Below are 19,870 nucleotides of genomic sequence, written 5' to 3'. Positions count from 1 at the left end.
TATGTAGCAGGGCATGGGTTCGTGTCTTCTGTTGACGGCGTAATATGTAGCAGGGCATGGGTTCGTGTCTTCTGTTGACGGGGTTATATGTAGCAGGGCAAGGGTTCGTGTCTTCTGTTGACAGGGTTATATTAGTAGGGCATGGGTTCGTGTCTTTTGTTGACGGGGTTATATGTAGCAGGGCATGGGTTCGTATCTTATGTTGACAGGGTTATATGTAGCAGGGTATGGGTTCGTGTCTTCCGTTGACGGGGTTATATGTAGCAGGACATGGGTTCGTGTCTTCTGTTGACGGGGTATTATGTAGCAGGGCATGGGTTCATGTCTTCTGTTGACGGGGTTATATGTAGCAGGGCATGGGTTCGTGTCTTCTGTTGACGGGGTAATATGTAGCAGGGCATGGGTTTGTGTCTTCTGTTGACGGCGTAATATGTAGCAGGGCATGGGTTCGTATCTTCTGTTGACGGGGTTATATGTAGCAGGGCATGGGTTCGTGTCTTCTGTTGACAGGGTTATATTAGTAGGGCATGGGTTCGTGTCTTTTGTTGACGGGGTTATATGTAGCAGGGCATGGGTTCGTGTCTTCTGTTGACAGGGTTGTATTAGTAGGGCATGGGTTCGTGTCTTTTGTTGACGGGGTTATATGTAGCAGGGCATGGGTTCGTGTCTTCTGTTGACGGGGTAATATGTAGCAGGGCATGGGTTCGTGTCTCCTGTTGACGGGGTTATATGTAGCAGGGCATGGGTTCGTGTCTTCTGTTGACAGGGTTATATTAGTAGGGCATGGGTTCGTGTCTTTTGTTGACGGGGTTATATGTAGCAGGGCATGGGTTCGTATCTTATGTTGACAGGGTTATATGTAGCAGGGTATGGGTTCGTGTCTTCCGTTGACGGGGTTATATGTAGCAGGACATGGGTTCGTGTCTTCTGTTGACGGGGTTATATGTAGCAGGGCATGGGTTCATGTCTTCTGTTGACGGGGTAATATGTAGCAGGGCATGGGTTCGTGTCTTCTGTTGACGGGGTTACATGTAGCAGGGCATGGGTTCGTGTCTTCTGTTGACGGAGTTATATGTAGCAGGGCATTGGTTCGTGTCTTCTGTTGACGGGGTTATATGTAGCAGGACATGGGTTCGTGTCTTCCGTTGACGGGGTTATATGTAGCAGGACATGGGTTCGTGTCTTCTGTTGACGGGGTTATATGTAGCAGGACATGGGTTCGTGTCTTCTGTTGACGGGGTTATATGTAGCAGGGCATGGGTTCATGTCTTCTGTTGACGGGGTTATATGTAGCAGGGCATGGGTTCGTGTCTTCTGTTGACGGGGTAATATGTAGCAGGGCAAGGGTTCGTGTCTTCTGTTGACGGGGTAATATGTAGCAGGGCATGGGTTCGTGTCTTCTGTTGACGGGGTTATATGTAGCAGGGCATGGGTTCGTGTCTTCTGTTGACGGGGTTATATGTAGCAGGGCATGGGTTCGTGTCTTCTGTTGACGGAGTTATATGTAGCAGGGCATGGGTTCGTCCTATAGGTGACGGCCTTCAGTTACCTTGTCATATCTTTTAGTCATCAAATGTCGATAAGGCAGTTATCAACACTGTCATGTGTCATGATGTTTTGGCAAATGTCCACAGAAACATAAGTCAGTATTGTTATTCATGTTGAACATTACAGAATACACCTGATATTACACAATGTCATTATATTTGTAATATATTTAAACTAATAAATTTGTGCATATGCATGACGTCGTGATGATTCAGTCACTATCAACATTAATCCATTATACAACATTCAGTCAACATGATATGAATTTCTAGTTATAGTTGCAATTAGATATGCGTCATAAAAAGATTAGATTACAATCTGTTTCAAAAGAAATGCCAGGAGCCTGTTATCAATGATTGAATACTAAATGTTGCTTTATTATTTTCTCTAATACGTTATGTTCGAATTATTTATTTTGATTCACACCTGCTAAAAATGCCTGTAAAAACGACTGACTTGTTTCCATAAGTCAATAGCTATGCTATATTATACAGGTTTGTATTGCATCATTCTAATGTAACAGTGAATTTACGTAGATGAAGTTTTTGGAAATAAATATTCTGTTAAAAGAAATGTAATTACATATGGCTTATGTACCTTTATGGTTCGTAATTTGATTACACATATCCAACAATGATAGTCTTTGCAGCAGCTGGAGAGATCAACTGACTGTAGTATATATGCAAGACATGTGCGTACAGGCATCACTTGCAGTACAATAGTAACAGTGTTATCATATGTAGAACCTTCATTAACTGTAAGTAAACAGCGGATAAAACAGACCGGTGAAATCTGTGTGATAGGCAACTGTCTCACTCTTGCAGTCCAAAGTCACGAGTCAGAGTCAGGTGAAATCATAGAAGAAAACCATAAGAACGTGAAGTTTTGTTTTCGTGATTTCAGAGTTGATCGGTTTCTATATCTAATAGGTATCAAGGGAACGTGGTGCAATGGGTGAGTTTATTAAGATGAAGCTTAGTTTTGATGATGTTCTGCGGCACCTGGGGGAGTTTGGACGCTATCAGAAATGGATGTCCCTTTTCCTTTCCCTCTCTGGCATCACCTTCGGCATCAGGATGATGATCAGTGTGTTCCTCCTCAACATACCTGGCCACAGGTGAGTAGTTCTAATACTGGCTGGCAACACGGAGTACTTGTAAAACAAGCAAAGAAGGGTTTGTTGTGTATTTGATTTTTTAACATTACTATTCCTGTACATACACTTATTAATGCCATTTGTTCCGATTCATTAATGAAAATCAATAAAGATGTAACATTTCAAGATGAAGCAAAACTGTTTTCGAAATATACCTCACAGTGTGGGTACGTGACTGTATGTTAACCGTAAGTTGCGATTTGCTTGACTAGAAGCTGCCGCCTGAGCGCAAAATATGTCTGTTTGCCAACACACAATTCTGTCAGTAAATATTAAAACCTGAACACTGCACGGAGTATCTTACAATTTTAGCAGTTCATTACTTATTGTTCGTGACATATTATTGTTCGTCATAATAGTTTTTAGATAAATTTCAAATTATACATCGGATTCGCGGATTCACACAGTTTTCACAATGCTTTTCGATTCATACTTTGATAAGTCAATCCTTAATAGTTTCAAAATTCTGTATTTCGACCATGGTTAGAATTTTGATACGATTGCGGCAACCATGCATTTGGTGGATGGTGCATTATCGTTTCGTCTATGGTATTTGGAAATTCATGGAAATGTGTTGAGTCAGCGAATCAAAATCATCCGAAAAAAACACACTTTTTATATCATACCCTTGTGTGAACATATCCATACACATTTTGTACGAAAAACCGCAGTTCGGGGATTAAAGCGATAATATTCGGATTCTAAAGCAGTACATACTAAACTGGGCTAGATCCACAAAGGTAAATGTTATAATTGTCATTTACTTGAATTGGAACTAGACTTTAAACCGTATGAAAGTATAAAGAATATGTAGAAACGACTAAAAAACTAAAAAACATTTCCATAATCATAATCACTAAAAGCAGAATACGTTGTATGTGCCGAAAAAGTCGACTGGATACTAACTAAGTATAACTTTGCCGTCGACTCCATAATCACAACTTCTGTTAAACATTGTTTTACGTTTCCTTAATGTGATCACGGATACAAATTTATATTTATTGCACGCAATTGTATGGGAACTCGTTCCTGCCATTAAACTAAACCTTTCACTCCACTGCTCCGTGTAAGTTGCATTTGATTTTTGTCCTTTCTATTTGATCAATTATTTTAACTATATCAAAATATATTTGTTGGATTATATGTATCATAATTAGGGTTCAATACAAACAAAAAACACGCACGAACCCATGAACGCACACGTCAGACTTCTTCTTACCCCAAACCCCCAGATGGTGTTACGACCTTAGGGGCCAAACGTTTTGTCTTTAGAAGCGAGTGAATTTGATCAAGCGGCCAGGGTCGTTTGGTTTTCGAGTCGCATAGCTCAAACACGCATAGCTCCAATTATATACTTTCTGAATATTTACTAGCATTAACTGCTTGCCGTAAAAGGTGACTATGCTTGTCGTAAAAGGCGACAAACGGGATCGGGTGGTCAGGCTCGCTGACTTGGTTGATGCATGTCATCGATCCCAATTGCGTGGATCGATGCTCATGATATTAATCACTGGATTGTCTGGTCCAGACTCGATTATTTACAGACCGCCGTCATATAGCTGGAATATTGCTGAGTGCGGCGTTAAACAACAAACCAAACCAAAACCAAAACCAAACTAGCATTAACCGTTTATGCTTCGCTGATAGCGACCTTGGCACTTGACATGAAAATAGGATGGAAGGAATAATGAAATAGAAACCCCTTTCCATAATCATAAGAAATCTGCTTAGTGGAAGAGTCAACTGTACAATTCCGACTATACCATAAGCATGAATTTAATAATCACTACCAAATAGTGATAATGCCAGGTGTTTGCGAAAAAGTGAGCATAACCTGCCGCACCGGTGGCACCCGTTACAAACACATGCATAGGCAAGTCAATTGTTCACCTGAGACAAACAACACGGGAACATATGATACAAGTCAAAATGATTAATTGCATCGGACATCCCTTTTGTCTCCGATGCGTCAAATGTAGATAAGTTCTCCGCATGTCCACCATAAAGCTTTGAAAGCTTTGCAAATGCCTTGAATATGGAACCTTGATCAACAACTTGTGAGCAAGAGTCGTATGACGCTCTTTCGTATACTTGTAGAAAATGCTCTATTGTACCCCCAAACATTGTGAAATGTAGACACCAAAGGCTGTGTGCTGCAGGGATATTGCTCGGCATAAAGGGAAAGTTGACTTTTGGAAAGTTGCAATAATCCTTTTTGTCATATAATCTTGTGGATAGTATTTGTCCCTGAATCGTTATGCACAGATCTAAACATGAAAGAGATGGGGCGGTTTCGCTTCTCTCTTATCTTTTGCTCAGGTAAATCAGTGACAGGGACAGGGAAAGGGCTATTTGACAATTACTGAACGATATCAGATCATGGATATACCTGAAGCTTAAGTTAAACTTTTGCTTTATTTTTTAGAATTTATTTTGAATATTTTAATGATGTAACTATATCTTTCGTCACGTTTAGTGACAAATGCCACATGAATCGAGGAATGAAGTATCGGAATACTTTCTGTGAATATAATTAAAACCCTTCCTTGATTGTATCAAGGATTAGACAGGCACTTGATGATGATCCACTTGCTGAAGTCTCTCTGTCTGTCTGTCTGTCTGTCTGTCTGTCTCTCCGCCGCATTTCGTTTACGCCGCACTTCTCTAGCAATATGACAATATGACGGCGGGGGACACCCGAAATAGGCTTCACACTTTGAACCTATGTGGGGAATCAAACCCGCGACTGAGATAGTGACAATTCATTGGGACAGCGCATAAAATACATAAATTAAGTCATTTGTCTTCAGCAACCCATGCTTGCCGTAAAAGGCGACTAACGGGATTTGGTTGATGCATGTCATCGTATCGCAATTGCGCAGATCGATGGTCATAATGTCAATCAGTGGATTGTCTGGTCCAGACTCGATTATTTACAGACCGCCGTCATATAGTTAGCGTTAATGCCTGAGTCACATATCCACCGATGCCCGGAAAGATTTGTTCACGATGCCCGAAAAGGCTGCAAATCGACAAAAAAAGAGAGAGAGATACCCGACGGGGCGCTAGACCATCATCTGTGAGCATTGGCCATGTTTTTGACGTCGGGAAGACCCCGGTGGACACATCGGAAGAAAATAACTGTTAACTGGGTTATTTTCTTGCGGCGACCGGTGGTCCACACCCCCATCGGTAATTGATCTGTGACACATCTTCCGGCAGCCCACCAGTGACCCTCCAGACACCTGCCAGACCGCGATGGAATCGGACAAATTTGCTAAGGGACAGGCACATTCATGTATAATATCCCGTATCTCTCCATTGTTACCCATACAAAATCCCAAGTGCTTCTTTGACACAGTTTCAACAGTGTTTAAGTTAATATGTCCTTAATTTCCTCACTAACTAACTCTCACCTAGGACATTGTTGTAAGAATCCACTGCATGAAGGTACGGTGTGATGATCTGACTGGCCTAGGCCTGTTTTTCCTTTACAGGCCCCTGTGGTTAAACTTACCCGTTTACCCACCTAGACAGGATCGGACCCTAGCTCATCTCATGTCTATTGTCCTACAGGTGCGCCATCCCCGGCTATGACAACGACACCTACGATGTACAGTCAGACAATCATGCCCATGTTATCAACGCTACCATTCCCTACGTCGTTAAGGACGGCAAACTGCAGCTTGACAGCTGTCACATCTACTTCGACGTTGCCAATAGCACCAATGACCGTGCCAACCGTACAGTGGTTGCTTGTAAGAAGTGGGTGTACGACAAGTCTGTGTTCGAGTCCACGGTCTCATCAGAGGTAAGGTTTTTATATAATTTTAGCTACATATATCATGTCATACCTGATTGCGCCCAATATGCCCTCACTCCCACAACACCATTTGATCGAAACACCTCACCATATCGGTATCAGCTGATGTCGGACACGAATTCTAATGTTTCCTCATCCTATGTAATGGGATCGGTAGTGTAGCCGACACAAGTTGTTAAATATATAATATCAACGCCAGAAAACAATCAGCCTTGACCTTGACCAGTAATCGTCCCGCCGACGTAAAAAAGTGAAGTAATTTTAAAAGCTATAATAACTAAATATATTAACTGAATCATGTTTTGTAATCGCTTTCTATATTTCAATATTTATATATATGTATATGTATAACCTATTAATGTTCTGAAATTCATTTTCATCAAACTAGCTCCATTTGGAAAATCTATAATTAGGAAGCGTATTAATCCAATTAATGCAGCTAAAGGCTTTTAGTCTTTATATGTTTTTATAAAACATAATCATTAAATAAATTAGGACCCTTTTCATATGTCGGTTGAAATGAAAATTTGCTGAATCAATATTTATTGTCATCTCTCAGGTCATTGTCGGAGCGATCGGGTAGCCTAGTGGTTAAAGCGTTCGCTCGTCACGCCGAAGACCCGGGTTCGATTCCCGACATGGGTACAATGTGTGAAGCCCATTTCTGGTGTCCCCCGCCGTGATATTGCTGGAATACTGCTAAAAGCGGCGTAAAACCATACTCACTCAATCACTCATTGTCGCCTCTTGGCCTTTACGTTTGTATTTCAGCTGAATTTTGTGTGTGACAACGCAATCCTGGCGACACATTCTAAGGTGATCTTCATGGCAGGATGCTTCCTGGGATCCTTCGCAGCCGGAACCCTTGGGGACAAGTAAGTGGTGACAATATGAGTGAGACTGAGTACCTGGTATTAGCAATTGAAAACCTACTAAGTACTTGCATGTACGTGCATACACGCTTTCAACTGAAGCGCTTTGAGCATGCACCGAGTGTATGGAGGCTTGCGCAATATAACATCATCATCATCATTAGTAGTAGACCCGTGAAGATCTACAAGCAGCCCAGACAGCGAATGGGACTACTCCCAGGAAACGCTGACTTATCGAACCCACCTAGAACTTTTCGGAGAATGTGAAGACTCACCTTTTCAATCACATTAGTGTCAAAAGGGACAGGAAATTCAATGCTATATATGATTTCGTTGGTTATTAAAAGGACAAGATCAGGTTTGTTGGCTGTTTACGGGCCTATTCCAAAGAATTTTGTATTTATCATTTTCCATGACACCCCATACATATTCTGGGTCGTCCCATGGATGGACATCTGTGTCAAAATCACACGGTAAAAACATGATCGAGCCACTCCATCATGTCGCTTAAGACACTGTGTTTGTGCCCAAACCGAGCATCCACTGACAATGTGTTTGACAGTTTCATTAAATTCATTGCATATTTCATATTTACATTTTGAAGCAAAATCACACATTGGGGTTTCGGATGGGAATTGACTGGTCCTGAGCAGCAAACAGAACGCCTTCTGTTTCACTTTTCAGGCCAGCCCACTTCAGCCAAGCGAAGGACTCTGCTGGGTTGTTGATCTTCTCAACACACTGCACGTCAACTCGATGCAGTGGTCGTTCAGTGGTCGAAAAACTGAGTCTGGGCCGATTTGATACGGCACTTCGTTTGGTTGACACTCATTTCTGTACCGTCCAGCGGTACAGACCCGTCAACAAAATCAACACATTGAGATTATGTCCCACATGCATGGTTCGTTTAAGAAAACTGGGGAATGCCTTGTTTTCATCATGAGTCTTGACATGCTTCACAAGGGGATCATCGGACAAATAGATGTGTGCAAAAGTGCTCAATACAATTTTATCACGAACAGCCTCCACGTTAATTAAACCATGATTGGTGGAAAAAAGCGATTGAGGGCAGAGCGACATAGTATTGTTGTTGTTGTTGTTGTTGTTGTTGTTGTCCTCGCTGGGGATCATGGGGATTTACGCTGCCTAAGCTTCCTGCACGATACTCCAGCAGGATTTACATGTATGTCATCACTTTAGCTACTGGTGGTTGTGCACAATACTAGCCAATATTAAAAAAAATGCTCAGCAATGAGTTGGCTCAAAACACTGGTTGATGATAGTTACATCGATTAGAATAGAAATTACATGTCACACAGGGGGACAATCATTTACGGTACTTTAACCTCCTGGACAGAGCCTTCAATAATGTTAGTTGGCAAAAGCATCACACCAAATTTAAGTGAGATAATAGGAACCTAGCCCAACCGAGGATGTCCATACGACCAAAGCATCCTTTAATGATGAATATTTCTTTCGTTGTTAAACATGACGTAATGATTACACTACACTTATTTGTGTCATTTCCCAAGGATTGGGCGGAAGAAGGCTCTTTATCTGTGCCTCCTGCTCCTCATCACCGGCGGCGTCATCCTCAACTGGTCCAGCAACTTTGTCATGTTCGTCATCCTCCGCTTCTTCAACGGCGCCTCAGCGGTCGGGGTCTTTGTGTCGTGCTTTGTAATTGGTATGTCGTGCTTATCTTCCGTAGAGATGTGTACACATGCGAGGTGAGGTGATGGGGTTTAACGTCGCGTTCAAGATTATTGCACTTATATAGCGACGTGCATGTACGTGTGTGTGTTTGTGGCTGCTTGTACTATTCCGGGCTTATGACGATTTTATAGTGATACAGACACCATGCTGCTTTTTAACATGAATACCCCACTCAGACACAGTATACAGACTCCGTGCTAACCAGTTCTGGTTTTAGCCCCTTAATGCCAAGGACCAGACAGGGCAACAACAAGTTCCATTTAACGTCTTTTGGTATAACGCGGCCTGGGATCGAACCCCCGACCTTCCGTTTTCCGGGCAGACGCTCTACCACTAGACCACGGAGGCTGTCCCGTTACACATGTGTGTCTGTCAGTGTGATACATAGTTCTTGGCTCACGTGACCTGGTCGGCAGCAATACTGCAAACTATATAAAATAGCGCCATGATACTGTAGCTTGTCTGGGAATAAAATATCAACAAAAAACTATTAACTGAAGTTTATGTCAGCAAAGATATTCAAAATGTTTGCATATATACTGACGACTTAAAAACACTAAATAGTTCGAACAAAATTTGGTATCACCTATAGTTGACTATTAAGAAAGTCATATTCGATCACTTGCATTCGGCTATGGGAAATGAACGTTTTCTACTAAACGTCCAGTGCATCCGGCTGAAGTAGTATTAGAGTGAATAAGTATTGTTTTACGCCGTTTTTAGCAATATTCCAGCAATATCACGGCGGGGGACACCAGAAATGGGCTTCACACATTGTACCCATGTCGGGAATCGCACCCGGGTCTTTGGCGTGACGAGCGAACGCTTCAACCACTAGGCTACGCGACCGCCCCTAAGTATTAGAAAGTAGTATTAGTATTAATGTTAGTATTCTCGACTTCACAATCTTAGGACATGGTTTTAACAGAATTTTTCGGGGCCATGCTAAAAAAGTGGATGTTAGGACAACGTCATTTAAAGAGGATGGAACCAGAAATCATGTGAAAAATGATTTTTTTTTAAAGAAATATTTTTAAGACAAATGAAAACAAATAAAACTTAATGTTGAAAAAAATGTTTAAATGTAATTAAAACCGGTATTACAATGATGTAACGAATCTTGGCATATTTGCTTTCAGTGTATGATATAGGACACTGTACCATGCTTTTGTTAACGAAGAATACCTTTTAGGAGATATTTCCGTGATGAATTATGCATCATAAATCCGAAATGAATCCGTAACATTGTTTGTTTTTTTATTAATAAACAGGTATTGAAATGGTAGGTTCCTCAAAACGTGTACGGTTTGGAGCATTGCTGGAGACATTCTTCGCCATCGGCATGGTAGTGTTGTCTGGACTGGCCTACTTCATCCGGGACTGGCACACTCTGGAGCTAGCCACGGCCATCCCGGTTGCTGCGTGTCTTGTCTACTGGTGGTCAGTTGTAAACCCTACACTTCCATACACTGGCACAACATTAGCAAACTAAAACAAAAGAATGCGCGATTCATTCTTGTTTATCGTCCAAATTCCACAGACAGCGTATTTCTTTAGTTTTGAATTTGCGATTCATTGCCGTTGATCATCCAAACTCTTCAGAGGAAGGGCATTTCGTTATATAAATGGGTACTGAAGCGATGTTATTTTAGTGAATGTGTATCATGGTTTTGACTGGCTTTTTATGTACGTTTAGAATCAGTGAATGAGTGAGTATGATTTTACGCCGCTTTTAACAATATTCCAGCAATATCGCGTTGGGTGACACTAGAAATGCGCTTTAAATATTGTACCTCGGGAATCGAACCCGGCCTTCGGCTTGACGAACAATCGCTTTAACCACTAGGCTACTCCATGCACGTTGAGACCGTCCGACTTCCTGACATAGGACTGTTGAAGTCATGTTTGTTTGTTTGTCTGCTGTTTAACGCCGCACTCAGTTATATCAGTCATGTTAACATTTTTCTCAAACAATATAGCATCAATAATTTGACCTCTTTGTCTTCTAAATAAAAAATAAAAGCTAAAAAACCTTTTCCATATTCATAAGAAATCTATGCTGAAAGCCTAGTCGAATGTACGATTCCGACTTTATCATGAGCATGACTGTGTTTATGAATCACTATCAAATAAGGTGTTCGCGAAGTGGTGAACCTAACCTGCAAACATACAATTGAATTTTGAATATTTTTTTATTCATTCAAAATTCAGGCATATCATGGAAAACGCATTCTATAATTTCGATTCAATTATTTCAATTATTTTGTATCATACTTCAAACATTTGCTTCACAGGATCATTCCAGAATCTCCTCGGTGGCTGCTGAAGCAGCGCCGACAAGAGGAAGCGGAAGTGATCATACGCCGTATGGCTGACGTGAATAGAGTCAAGTTACCTGACAACCTGTTTGAGGAACACGAGACAGAGACTGGAACACACGATGACGACACACCCAAGGGCAGCTTCTTCGATCTATTCACCACTCCAGTCATGTGTATACGAACTCTTATCATATTTTTGAACTGGTAAGGCGCCTAAGGTTGTATAATGTCTTAGTTTGTAGCCCCGTGGGGATTCTTGGTTAGAAAAGTTCCCCAGCAGCCAATGCCACCGTGGCGACTTATTGGTTTGGGTGGTCAGGCTCGGCGACCTTGTTGATTGTGACGTGGTGGACGTTGGTCATCGCCTTAGTCACTGGACGGTCTGTTTCAGATTTGTTTTTTACAGTCCACTGGTTCTTGTCATAGATCTGGATTGGAGTGCAGCGTTGAACAACAGAGGAGAATCTGTAAGATCTGTTTCAAAGCTACGTTTTTAAGGAGATTCGTGATCTATAATTGTCACATTTATATTTCAGATCAGTATTGTGTGTGACGTATGTTTTGTCAATTCTAGTATAACATTGGTCTATGGTCAGCGTTGTGTCCTTTTGTGTTTTAGGTTTGTGGTCAGCATGGTGTACTACGGCCTATCCCTCCACTCAGACAACCTTGGGGCAGGCAGCCTCCACCTCAACTTCCTGCTGGTGGGACTGGTGGAGTTCCCTGCGTTTGTCTTCGTTATATTACTGCTCAACAAACTGGGAAGGAAGGTCATGTACTGTGCTTCAGTGTTAGTAGGAGGCGTGTCCTGCATCCTCACCATCTTCACCATCCTCTATGCAGACCAGAGTAAGCAGAAACCTTCCACAGTGATACCTGGAAGTAGGCCAGTCTAATTACAATCACAACTACTCGATACGACACACCCATGGAGATCCAGGGTAGAATAGGTCTACAGCAACCAATGCTTGCCGTAAAAGCCGACTATGCTTGTCGTAAGAGGCGACTAAATAGATCGGTTGTCAGGTTCGCTGACTTGGTTGATGCAGGTTTCACAACGAACTGTCGTACATGTAAAATTCAGGTCAAGGGATTCGAGCATGTTTAGCTTGTGAGCTAGTGCGTTGTATTTTACGCCGCTTTTAGCAATATTCAAGCAATATGACTGCTAGGGACACCAGAAATTGGCTTCACACATTGTACCCGTGTGAGGAATCGAACCCGGATATTCGGCGTGACGAACGAACGCTTTTTACTAGGCTATCCCACCGCCCCTTTAGTATGTATGTCTTTTTACTTTATAATTATATAAATGTTTATTCACCGCAATAACGCTTGGATACGTAGTCATAAGTTTATACTGATAATAATGATATTCAAACATTTGAAGAATAAGTCCTCTGTAAAATCATCTCAGGCAGAATGTAGCGACAATTGTGTGGTCATTATCGGGTGTGACCACCATTAGCAGTGAAACAAACTTGCCAATGGCGCTTTCTGACAACTCAAGATGGCCTAGAAAGGCTTGTGGGGTGTCATTCCAAGTCTGGACCAAGGCGTGTAGCGGCTGGACCAATGTCACATGTTGGAAGTCGGCGAAAACGTTTCATTTTCATCCTACACATGTGCGATGCGATTGGCGACAGATCTAGATAAATACCAGACCAAGGAAGCGTTCTGTTGTCCAATGAAATCTGTGACCACACGTGTAACATAAGGGCGGGCACGTTTATGCTGTAAAGTAAAGTATGAAGGAACGGGAGGAACGCCGGTCAAATTGCCATCGATGACCACTAGAGGGGTCCTGTGATGTGCAGTGACGCCTCCCCACACCATTACGTCAGCGTAACGTTCCATCCGACGTCGATAAACACGCTGACGGCCATCACTGCTGACAAGATGAAACCTGGACTCATCTGTGGAGAGGAGTAATCTCCAGTTCTATAACCTGAACCTGTTTTTGTCTGAATTTGTTTTATTTGTCTGTTTGTTGTTTAACGCCGCGCTCAGCAATATTCCAGCTATATGACGGCGGTCTAAAAAAATCGCGTCTGGACCAGACAATCCAGTGATTGACATCAACAGCATCCATCCACGCAATTGTATACGATGACATGCATCAACCAAGTCAGTGAACCTGACCACCCGATCCCGTTAGTCGCCTTTTACGACAAGCATGGGTTGCTGATGACCTTTTCTAACTCGGATCCTTCGCGGGTCCTGAACCTCTTAACCATGTCAGGAGTGCAGTTCGATTACGAAATTGGATGTACAGCTGGACGCTGTGGTCGGATGTTATGCCCTCCTAATCGATTCCTTACAAAAGTCCTTACACAAAGCGGACTTTCCTAAAATTATTAAACTTAAAAAACACCTGATGTCAGAACTATCTGAACAAAATATAAAGTATACTGAACAACAAAAGTTCCTGTGACATTGAATAAGATTTAATGCACAGATATGTTTTTTACCAAATCTGAAACAATTTCGGTTTGCAACAGATAAAAGACTCCTGTAAGTGTTCAAATGGTTTAATTTGCCATACGGACTTCAGAAAATGCGTGATTTCATAAACAAACATGAACATGCCAAAATGTCAATTTACAAATCAATAGCGTGTGTTTCCCCCTCTGGTTGCGATGCAAGCAACACATCTTCGTGTCGTGGAATGGACCAGGCGTCGCACAAAGTCCTGTGGGATATATGTCCATATCTGCTGGAGCATGTTTCGAAGTTCCTGGAGTGTCTGTGGAACACGTGGCTGACGTCGAAGGCGCCGATCCATCTCATCCCACATGTGCTCGATTGGTGAGAGATCAGGGGAGCGATCCGGCCAGGGGATGACATTGACGTTGTTTTGTTGAAGTGAATCCTGAACAAGTCGAGCAATATGAGGCCGGGCGTTGTCATGTTGAAAGGTAATGCCTGGGCCATGACGACGCAAAGGCGGTAGAACAACAGGGACGATGATCTCGTCGCGGTAGCGCTGTCCTTTGAGATTTCCCTCTACCACTATCAAACGGGTCCTCTGTCTTGCTGTAACCCCACCCAATACCATAACGCTGCCGCCCCCGAACCGATCTTCTTCCATGACACAATGATTTATGTAACGTTCACCTCGACGTCGGTACACTCGAATCCGTCCATCGCTGTGGCTGAGGTGAAAACGAGACTCGTCAGTGAATAGAACTTGTCCCCAATGCATGGCCGTCCAGCGTAGACGCTGTCTGCACCACTGTAGGCGTGCTTGACGGTGGTTTCCTGTCAAAATGGGACGTCTGGCGGGTCTTCTGGCGACAATCCCTGCACATCTGAGGCGGCGACGTAAGGGTTGTGAAGATATTCGTCGAAGGCCAGGGATGCTTCTTGCAGTCTCTGTTTCTGGCTGGAATCGATTTCGTAGGTGTGTTGTTCGAATCCAGTTGTCTTGTCGATTATTGGTTACGCGTGGCCTGCCACTCCGAGGATGGTCTCTGACTGTATGCGCCTGTTGCCAACGTTGCCATAAGCACCAAATGGTGTTTCTATGGACGTTAAATTGTCTTACAACATCAAGTTGACTCGATCCTGCTTCAAGCATACCAATGGCTCGCAGACGCTCATTTTCGGACAGGCGTGGCATTTCGTAATGTTGAATAATTGCGTAATTTTGTTGTTTTTCTGAGTGGTTGTTGTCATCACGATGCTAAACAATGCATATGGAATCCCGTTAACTCACATGTTTTTATACCCATTGTTAGGCAGTGAAATGCCTGGGGCTTGCATAAATGTTTTGAATGGAATGCATGCTTTTCTGTAGCAGTTGCGTTTTTGTGACTTGATTCCATACATGTACTACAATATTGAAAACCAAACTTTACTTGTTTGAAAATTACAGTAACATATTGATGTCACGGGAACTTTTGTTGTTGAGTATATTTATAAGAAGGAACACGCACGTCCCCTTCATCAGGCCAGCTGTTCAGGGGAGACCGTGCAAAGAGCAAAGGTCTAATTAAGGACAACGGAAAACGCACCTAGTAATAGCTCACTTGGACTTTAGGTCCTTTTGAGATAACACGTTATATGTGTGTTGGTACCAACCACGATATGGCTGAAATATTGCCGATGTGACGTAAAGCTTTAACTCACTCACTCACTGGTACCAACCGAATAATGTAAACAGAAACGTATTTCTTCTTCAGCATTACAGTGGGTCACGGTCCTGCTCGCTATGGTAGGAAAGCTGGGGTCCACGGGAGGCTTTCTGATCATCTACATCTTCTCCTCAGAACTGTTCCCCACTGTCATCCGCCACTCTGCCACCGGGGCAAGCTCCTCTTGTGCACGGGCAGGGGCCATGGTCGCTCCTTATGTTGTCGACATGGTAAGGGGTTTGTCCTTTAGGATTGGTGAAGTCTTTCTTAATTTGCATTTTGTTCCTGATGTGTATCTGGTGTTGAGATGCGATTTTGTCACTTATGGAATATATGATATATATTCATTGAACCCTGAGCGAGGGAGACACGGGGTCATTTGTAGGAGGGGTGGTGACGGGTTCGCTGAGATGTGTACTGTTAATGGACAATTTAGGTCAGGACATACATAGCGGGATAGCAACATAACTAAGACATGTACAAACAGTGCCATTTTGTACACTCAGGAACAAAGGACAGTATACCGAGTTTTTTTTGTAATTGAAAGAACTGTGGTTAAATTTTATTATATATTTATGTCTATTTAACAATTACTCAATCCAGCAACAGTTTGTAAAAAGTAACATGTAGCTGGATAATTTAAAAAAAAATTAATTGGTTCAATGAAGACTGGAGTAAGAAATGAATTAGCAACCACATGGCTCCCTACCCTACTGTGTATTATGCGATTATATTATGTTTTATTCGTATTATATTTTTAAATACTAACTTTTAAAAGTTTTAAATCAAATTATAATTTTAAAAATCTAAAGCCATGCAGAAGTATTCATTGATTGCTGACTAAGCAACAGTAGAGTTCATATTTAAGATGTAATGTGGCTAACTTCAATTGAAAATCAAACAGATAATAAAATCAACTGAGAGGTACAGTTTCCTTAGCTTCCCAGGTTGTTTCCTCACTGGTGTCATTGTAAGACCTGCATTACTTCGGGCTCTCATTCCACATCAAATATACTTATATAACTGATTTACTGGTCAAGCGATCCTAAATCAAAGTCACTGTTTTGAAATTGACCAATGACATACCTCTTATTACAACCACTTTCTTATAAAGGGCAAGTTTGTTGGTGGGGACTTCGGTCGTGTCCTACCGTTATTGATGTTTGGCAGTCTGGCCGTCCTGGTAGGTTTGTTGGCCCTCTTCCTGCCGGAGACACTCGACAGAGACTTGCCGGAAACTATCGAGGACGGGGTCCAGTTCGGGAGGTATAAAATGCACTTCGGCCGATCTTGGTTGCGAATGTTCTCCAGTTTTTAGCACTCATTATCACTTCTTGGAACCCCTGTTTACATTTCATGCTTTGGAGTATTTTAATTGTAGAATAATGAACGTATTAATCTTTGATCGGAACAAATGTGGTAATACCCGGTTGTGTCAGGAAAGTGAAACCCATACTGAGAAGTGTATATGTTATGACTCTTGTATGTATTTTGTATGGATAATCAGATTCACACTGTCAGTTCTCATTCTCAATTCATCTCTCACAGACTTACCTACGTCATATAAAAGCGCAAAATGAATCTTCACAATTACCAAGGCATATCCTGAATGATAATGCTTCAATTGCTTCTATATGTTCAACTCTGTTATTAAAAAATATTTATTGATATGAAAATAAATTAACTGATCATGTTTGCTTTTCACAGGCAACCTCTACGACTAAGATCCGCAGGTGAAGTTTCGGGAGGTAAATTGTCAAATCCATATTTTTACGGTTGTTTCCCTCACTGGATTAATTTGTCCAACACCAGGTTTCGATTTCCTCATTGGTACCCTGTTCGAAGGCATAATATTGCAAAAAGCGGTGTTAAACCCAACGCACTCCCACACACTTGCTACAGCGTGGACCAACACCTGGAGGAGCGAGCCAAACAAACATTCGCATGCAAAACTAGAGAAAATTGTAAAGAACGATTAGTGATGCAAATTAATGTTTTTTTAAAAGTGAAGGAATGAATGATTAAATCACCTTGCAATTATTTAGCAGAGAAACCTCTTCAGTTTCTTGATGGAGAGCCTTTAAGCGACTGTGTCATGGGTTAAAACTGCTAAATATAATCATATTTGTTTCTTAATGGGAAAGACCCGTGAAGATTCCGGGGTAGAATAGGTCTTCAGCAACCCATGCTTGCCGTAAAAGGTGACTATGCTTGTCGTAAAAGGCGACTAACGGGATCGGGTGGTCAGGCTCGCTGACTTGGTTGATGCATGTCATCGATCCCAATTGGGTGGATCGATGCTCATGATGTCAATCACTGGATTGTCTGGTCCAGACTCGATTATTTACAGACCGCCGTCATATAGCTGGAATATTGCTGAGTGCGGCGTTAAACAACAAACCAACCAGCTTAATGGGAAAAGGCAAATTAGGTGAGAGGGTAAAGTGGTTTGAGTCTTTGGACTTACATATTTCTCCCCTTTCTTCAAATAAAATAGCAAATGCTTCTTGTATTTGCTGGTTCGTATAAGATATTTGAGTTGTGGCAATGTTGGATGTAGATGCTAACACTGTTATCAAGCAAGTGGTGAAACATCGCTGCAATTGTGATAATAAGTTGATCATCCATACTATCTTGTCATAAGTTATTTAGCATCAGTAAATTAATTATGGTATTTTTGTGTTTTTTCAGAAAATCAGAGAGGTCTGCAATTATTACTATCTGACTCAAGAAAAACCGATGGAAACCTACCCATGTGCAAAAAATATACTCTTCCGGTCAATGCTTGATCGTGATTGCGAATTACTGCTTTGTTTCTCGTAACATCCTGTCCATCTTTAACGCCTTGTTCTTATTTATAGATACATGAATAGCGTATACCATAGTTTGTTTTTACAGTAAATTCCACCTTGGAAATCACATTTGGTTTATATTCTAGATTGCACGTGGGAAGTTCTCTCAAGTAGGGTGGCGGCTAATACTCGAAATAATTTAAATATTTATACTGTCTGTTGACTCAGTTCACTCTCTTGCCTCGGGAAGATGATTTGGTATGACCATAGGGTAATTCACTGTGGATCAAAGTGTGTAATTACATTGCTCCAAGAGGGTTTGTTGGACTCCTGCTAGATGTTGGGGATGTCGAATTTCACCTCGGTGGAGATTTTAACGCCTGCATTGGAGTAGATGTCGGTGACATATATTGCTGAACAACTAGGCGTAGGTCAATTTGACTTTCTTGCTGATTCCTTAACTTAACCAGATATTCATGTAATAAGATAAATAATAAGTTTGGAAGAAGACTTTTAGAATTATGTGCGACCTTAAACCTGATGAAGGAGTAAGTATGTGCTCTGAAACGTTGTGTTCCTCATAATAAAGAAGTTGACATCCATATATTCTCTTCCTTAAACTTAAATATATTAAATGGTAGATCCGGTTCAGATGCAGGAATTGCCGATCTTACGATCAGTTCTTCAGGAACATGCCTTATTGATTACGTTATTGATTTGATTGATCGTTTCCCGTGCGGAGTCCGTTCATTTGCCGATCTCGTACACGTTGCAGTCACCTGATCATCCTAACTGTAACGCTGGGGAATCCATGAAGAAATTATCTTACAGACTAAAAAAACAATAACATTTTATAGGATGGAAAGAGACAGGCTACTTACATGTTTTAGACGTTGCAAGGAAAATGTCTCATTACAACTGTACATCACATCTCGGAATATATATACCAGTATTGTACGTGATAAGAAACGTCTATATTCTGATAAAATGAAAGATAAATTATTATCTAGCACGCATGATGCCAAAAGGTTTCGGTGGACTCTAAAACAGCTTAAGGTTTCAGATTTATATAAATCGCCAGTAACGACTGAAAAGTGGTTTGAACATTTTTAAAATTTATTTGACACTCCTGAACATGACTTGAATGAGGATGACGGCGAAGGTGCCTTTGCCAGTGGAACTGAATCATGCAGTCACAATGCAGACATAACTAAAGATATAATAGACTCTGCAATAACTAAGGAGGAAATATTTAAAGTCATTGGGGATATCAAATGTAATAATTCCTCGGGTATTGATATGCTTTACAAGACATTTTTGTACCACATATGGAACTTGTATTTAATATACTGTTTCGTACAGGCTACCTTCCAGCTTCATGGTGTACAGGCCTAAATATAAGATGATACTCACTCCCCGAACAATTACAGAGGAATTACATTGTTAAGTATTTTTAGTAAGGTATATACAGCAGTACTAAACAATAGGTTAACTTATTGGTCCAAC

At 41.6% G+C, this 19,870-nt stretch overlaps 1 protein-coding gene across 1 annotated transcript; it reads left to right on the top strand.

The window, feature by feature from the left end:
• The first annotated feature begins 2,341 nt into the window (after positions 1-2,341).
• Positions 2,342-18,826, top strand: LOC124112372 (organic cation transporter protein-like). The gene is made up of 11 exons (XM_046472456.2): positions 2,342-2,665; positions 6,281-6,515; positions 7,299-7,402; positions 8,932-9,086; positions 10,387-10,555; positions 11,410-11,640; positions 12,056-12,285; positions 15,621-15,802; positions 16,687-16,838; positions 17,280-17,320; positions 18,264-18,826. The coding sequence occupies exons 1-11, from the start codon at positions 2,499-2,501 to the stop codon at positions 18,359-18,361; spliced, it is 1,764 nt and encodes a 587-aa protein (XP_046328412.2). The 5' UTR covers positions 2,342-2,498; the 3' UTR covers positions 18,362-18,826.
• Positions 18,827-19,870: the final 1,044 nt, after the last annotated feature.

This window comes from Haliotis rufescens, unplaced genomic scaffold (assembly GCF_023055435.1).
Source record: "Haliotis rufescens isolate VD_foot unplaced genomic scaffold, xgHalRufe1.0.p SCAF_5, whole genome shotgun sequence".
Classification (NCBI taxonomy): Eukaryota; Metazoa; Mollusca; class Gastropoda; order Lepetellida; family Haliotidae; genus Haliotis; species Haliotis rufescens.
The sequence above is the reverse complement of the archived record's forward strand: the minus strand, read 5'-3'. Positions and strand labels throughout refer to the sequence as shown.